Source organism: Aptenodytes forsteri, unplaced genomic scaffold, assembly GCF_000699145.1.
Source record: "Aptenodytes forsteri isolate BGI_AS27 unplaced genomic scaffold, ASM69914v1 Scaffold11, whole genome shotgun sequence".
In the NCBI taxonomy this organism is placed as follows: domain Eukaryota; kingdom Metazoa; phylum Chordata; class Aves; order Sphenisciformes; family Spheniscidae; genus Aptenodytes; species Aptenodytes forsteri.
The window spans coordinates 2,049,980-2,055,979 of record NW_008794155.1 but is presented as its reverse complement, the minus strand read 5'-3'; the positions used below and the strand labels follow the sequence as shown (position 1 = coordinate 2,055,979).

Here is a 6,000-nt window from a genome sequence, read left to right as displayed (position 1 = left end):
GGGGGGGGCATTAAAGACAGAAGAAGAAAGAAATTTGGTACTGAAGAGAACACCTGTGAGTTTACCAATTCCTCATTCCTGTTGCCACAAAAAAAATTAAAATAATTTCTAGTCTAGTTTTAAGTTGGGTTTTGTGGAAGAACGGTGCCAATCACTGCTATAGCCTACTAAAAATAATCATGCTTTTTGTCTGAATAAAGACCGTATTTTCAAAATTGTCATATCTTTAATGCATGGATTTTCTTTTCATTTATTGTATCTTTCAAAAATACCTTCATAATAACTTGAATTCCAATCACATAGCAAAGGATACAAAGAACATACTAGAATACCACATTTACCAAGAACGGTAAGATCCTGTTTCCATAGAATTGTCCAAGTGAGATGCAACGAAATCAGAAGTGCTTCCTCTTCAAGAATTAATTTTTGTTTCTCCAGGCTAGAAATGAATGTTTAAGACACTGAAATCCAAACCGCAATGCTAAATTTGCAGTGTTCCAGCTGTTACTTAGATCTGCAGTTCAAGTGAATGATATATTAAGCAACTGTTTATAACAGGCCTGTACTTTTCAGTGCCATTCAAATGGAAAGTATGCAGCTCTGTAAATTATGACTATATTAACCAGGTTCTTTGCAACTACATGCATAATTACACAATACTTATTTTCAGCATTACAAATGACAATGACAAACTTCATCTAATGTTACATTTATTTCAACCTCCTAGAATTTTGTGGGATCCTGAGGTATTATAAATAATCTTATTCTCCATAGCCTTAGAGATTATTTTTATCTTTTCATTAATTCCTTCTTTCAGTTAATTTCTACCAGGCTACCAACACTGGATGTCAAAATACTTCAGCAAACAGTCCCAAACCAACAGTGTTGGATCTGTGTCAACCAGCTACCTAGCTCAGACGGATTAGAGGATTTTATTGCCATTGCTTAGGGAATCACTTTCATTAGTTTCGATCTCAGCATTACTTTACAGAACTACTTAAAGAAAGCAACTCATCAATGTCAATGGAGTGAACACCCTTGAAAAACAACTAATTAAGCAGGGGGGATATTTCACTCTTCATATTTGTTCTGGACTTTTTCAGACAAATGCTAATGGGAAACATGGACATTTGTAAACTTGAGAAACAAAGATTCTTTTTGATCACATTTGCAAAAGAAAAGAATCAAGAACAGAACATTCCCACTACAACTAATATATTTATACTGCTGAACAAAGAAAATTAAAAAAATCCATCACAACTTCACTTCTAGTACCATTAATTTCCAAGATTATCCACACCATTCTAGCTGCTTTTCAAACACAGAAAGAATGAATTGATTAAAAAGCCTGGAATCTAACAATAAACTATCATAATAGGGGGAATAGGAGAGGCAAAACATGATGAACTTAAATGTCTAGGTGGTAAACTGTGCATGTTGTGCTAACAATATAAATTTTTACTAGCATTTCTTGTTTCACCACTATTATTGCTTCTAGTGCTGTTTAACAAAATCACAAGGAAGCAGTAGAAACTGATGAAATAATTTCTCTATGAAGAGTAGGCTGAATTTTATTTTTTTTCTAGACAACCATCCAAGCTTATTAAAATATCTACCCTCTAGTCAACATTATTTTCCTTCGAGTTAGTTTTCACATCTGATTTTTTATTAGTATATAGAGAATACAGCAATGTGATTCTTCAACTCAGAATCACGTTCAGGACCTGCACCTTTTTGTAACTGCTTATGTTCAGATCTTAGTGAGAATCTTTTCTAAGACTTTTTAGCACATTCTGATTTTAATGGGGTTAGACATTCTACTTTTCTAATTGTTAGTATTTTGCATGATTTATCTCTGATCTGGCTACCTTGGCCAATCGCACTCCTATCCTGCCTTAGTGAGTTATTCAGCCACATCTTGAGATAACGTTGATGTCATCATGAATACCTTCCAAGAATTGACCAAAATTGCTCTCCTGTCTCAATCTTACTTGTACCACAAGTAAATATGATACGTCTGAGAAGTAATTTTAGATGTCAATCATGAAGTCAAGTTTTTCATAAATGCACAGCCAAACCTTTAACTTCCATTTCTGCATTTAGTAGTTTGAAGAACAGATCTGATAAAATGTTACTGAGGATAACAGAAGTTGAACACCAACTTCAGAACTTGTTTAATTGCTTAAATACAGAATTCCAACAGAATAAAAACATATAGTCTAGATATTGAAAGTTGTAATTACCGGAAGGTTGCAATTACACGAAGGTTATAATTACTGGAGACACCTCTAAAACCATAGTGATTTTAACAATCGCACCTGGAGGCCCACAAAACCATAACTGAGACCAAAACATTCCAACCTGCATGTTAGAAAATAACTAGACTTCTGTTTACAGGACATTAACTATATTTCTAGATTCTTGACACATAAAATGTTACAGAATACTCAACACCGAAGAAGAAAAGGAAAAAATCAAAATAGCTCACAATTTATTGGAAAATAAGTCCAAAACATAAAATCAGCTTTATTTGCTGTTGGCTCAGTCTCTGCGTTCATGAACAAAATGTTATAATTAAAGCACTAAGCAGCTAAAACCAGCTGTGGCCACAATATTAATTCCAACTAAGGACAGGAGCAAAAACAGAAGAAAAAGGGGAAGGGATTGTGAAAAAAACAATTGCCATTTTTGTTTTAAACAGGAAGATCTGACAGAGCAGAACAAGAACTGTTTAAAAAGACCCTGCATATTTTCCAAGTGATAAAAAGGAACAAAAGCAACAACAAAATTTTTCCAAACTTAAAAGAATACTCCAGCAACCAAATACTAGTATTAAAATATCAGCTTAACACAAAATCAATAAACTCTTACAATCCACTTAAAATAGTCAATTCAATACTGCTAAATTATTTTCTACTCGTTCATTGGACTAGATTATTGTGGTGAGTGGAATGAAGAAAGAAGATGCTACCCTGAAAGAAAATTCATTACATTACGTTAGCATTTCTTGTTCTACTAGACAATTTCTGCCTTTGTTGACCTAACAGAAACTAGAAAGCAACGAAGCAGAGATAGCGAGGAAAAGGGTAAGCTGGTTATACTGTTTTTGAGGGGTGGCTGATGGCAGGACATTTCAGAAACACCCTAAAGAATCTCAGATCACCAGAATGTCGGAATGATTATTACTTGTATTATCCTAATGTTACAGAAACCAGAGATCTCGTCAAGCTGGACATATGAATGAAGAAAAACAACTGCCCTGGAAATATTATTTCACCAGATCAATAATACAATTTCATGGTTGGATTCTGGCATTCTTGCATCAGTAAGAATGCATCTATGTGGTGATGAGCAACTCTGCTGAAGCACTCCTAGTGAGGCCAGTACAGTTTAACTGCAGATTTGAATGAAGCAGCCTGGTGATTTTTTTTCTGGTACAACAATCCCCATCTAACTAGTGCAGGAGAAGTGCCTTCAGAACCCAGGAAACACACACAACTCTGTTTGAAGGCTCATAGCATGTGAGAACTCAGACCAGTATTTTCGACAACAGAGTTAGCCGATTCTCCCAAAACAGGTATTGGTGTAGGCCAACCGATAGTAGTATAGCTTTGTATAGGTAACGCCCTAGAGCTCCCAAAAAGACTTCGGAAGAGCATGCTGGACTCTGCTTACTGCTTTCAGGAGCTTTTTTTGTTTACTGTAATGGGGAAGGAGAGTTAAAATGACAGAAAGCCAAACGAACAGACGATATACTAGGAAAGTTAGAAGTTTCAGTGTTCAGTGGCTGAGAAAATTGAATGACCAGTTTGTCTTGCTGATGCAAACTGAAAGCCAGAGGTCTGCAAAAAGGTGGGATTTTAGTAATGGTTTCTGCAACTAAGTTGCATCGTCTCCCATTTCATGTTTGTGATGCGTATTTTGTTCTACCCTGTGTGTAGACAAAGTTAAACTGTTTCCACATAACCTACTAATTACCTTGGACTTAAGTGACAGCATATTCAAAATCTTAAGTAAAACAGGATCAGGAAAGTAAAACTAAACATGATAGCAAAATGGAAAAGAAACAGCAGTACAAGACAGATGTATACATCAGAAAGTGGAAATGCAGCCAAAATGAAGAGGAAAAAAAAATTAATTCTAACTGAAAAAAATGTAAGAAAATAATTTAAGAATCCCTGTTGAACTAGAAGAGGAACAAAATAATATGCAATTTAGAAAGAGGTATTTTCTAAGAAGACAAACGAAGAAAGCATAGAAGATAAAGGAAATTACTTTAAAAATTATTTACTACTGATGATCTAAACGAGATATTTTTCTCTTTTCCCTAACAAATGTGACAAAAATAGTAGTGACATAGACAAATAACTTAGTAGATAGAGATGGTAATGTATTTAAGCAAAGCAAATCACTGCAATAAAATGGCACGTATATAAGGATTTATGTACATCTTTAAGCTCCAGGAACTTAAGAATAAGTGTCTCAATTTGCAATAAACTTACAGGCAAACACAATGAAGTATTACCACAAGATCCTACTCGTGAAAGAAATAAAAGTTGCATGTGTCTCTTAAATAGGCATTTTTAATTGACCAATGAACCTTACTTCAAGACAAGAGTTTGTCATTTGCAATTATAATAATGTAGATGAATATATCCCATGATGGAATAACATCTCCTGGATAAGATTTCAGAAAAACATGTAATTCTCATTTAAGATGTAAGCAGATTTCAAAGCTTTTATATAGTATATGAAGGATTTTTTTTTACATTAATAGATATGAAAGTGAGCTGATGTACCAAACATTATCTTATAGAGCTGGGAATTGAAAAATATAAGCCAGAACATGCCCTTCATTTATTTTATCATGCACTTTAGGAGCTACAAAATCCCTGAAAGGAGACTTCATGAAATATGAGAAATGTAGAGCTAAACAAGCCACAAAATCGTGAGCACAGATCAACTGCCTTCAGCATATTCCAAGCAAAAGGTCTGCTTGAGCTGAAATTAATAGAGCACTCAAGGACCAAAATATATTATGATAAAAGAGTAATGGAGTGCGGTTGAATATATCTGAAAAAGGATAGTTAGAAAAAAATAAAGATTTGTAGAGTAACACTTAAGCATTACACAAAAGAAATTCTAGTGCATTCAGAAAAATTTGGCACTGGAAGGAAAAGTGTAATCATCCTATGTAAAGCAGAACGTTTCTCTACCTCTTCTGCTGAAGTTAGTTCTACATTTTTTTCAAGCTGATACAGATCATTTAGGACAGTGATGCTTCAGGCTCAATACCAATGCAAACAGATTTTGTGGTAAGGGTCCGCATCTCCAGAAGGACATCCAGAAACTGGAATGTGTTGAGTAAACAGAGCATTACTTTTAGTTCAGAAGTGTTTTCAGTTTTAAATCTAATATACAACTAATATTAGGAGAAGCTTAGGCAACTAAAGATCTTTCTGTAACATTTTCATTTTAAAGGTGCTAACAAATGCAAACAAGCAGATCTACAAGGAATATGTTTGGGATTTTTGTTTTACTTACATATCTTTGTGATCCATCATATTCACACCTCTCAATTTTTCCCAAGCTGCCATCTGAAAAGTAAAGTTTCTCCGCCCTATGATCAATGGTAAGTCCATTTGGTGTCAGAATATCTGTACTAATGATAACCTGTGCGTTTTTGCCTGAGAGGGTAGATCTCATGATGCTTGGGAGCTGCTCATTCCAGTTAGTCCAAAACATTAAGCTGTATTAAAATCAAAATAACAAACAAAACCATAAGATACATTTTATAATTTAATTCTCTAAGAAACGAGCAACAGAAAAAACATATGCCTTCAGAGACAATTATGAATGGCATCAATAAGAAATTGTGATAATCAATGGTGAATAAGAAAATGTGATAGCCAACATCCTATAAATTATAGCAGTTTCCTAGTTCATTAACTTGGATACGAGTACAGATTTTTTTCTCTTCACAGGTTTTTTGAATTCTGA

General features: G+C 34.2%; 1 protein-coding gene across 1 annotated transcript in view; it reads right to left on the bottom strand.

Moving 5' to 3' along the window:
- The window catches only part of LRP1B (LDL receptor related protein 1B), a 676,318-nt gene that overhangs the window by 167,606 nt on the left and 502,712 nt on the right, over positions 1 to 6,000 (bottom strand). The window contains exon 45 of the mRNA XM_019472156.1: positions 5,545 to 5,749. Within this exon, the coding sequence (XP_019327701.1) occupies positions 5,545 to 5,749 (205 nt within the window). The remainder of the gene's footprint in view (positions 1 to 5,544; positions 5,750 to 6,000) is intronic.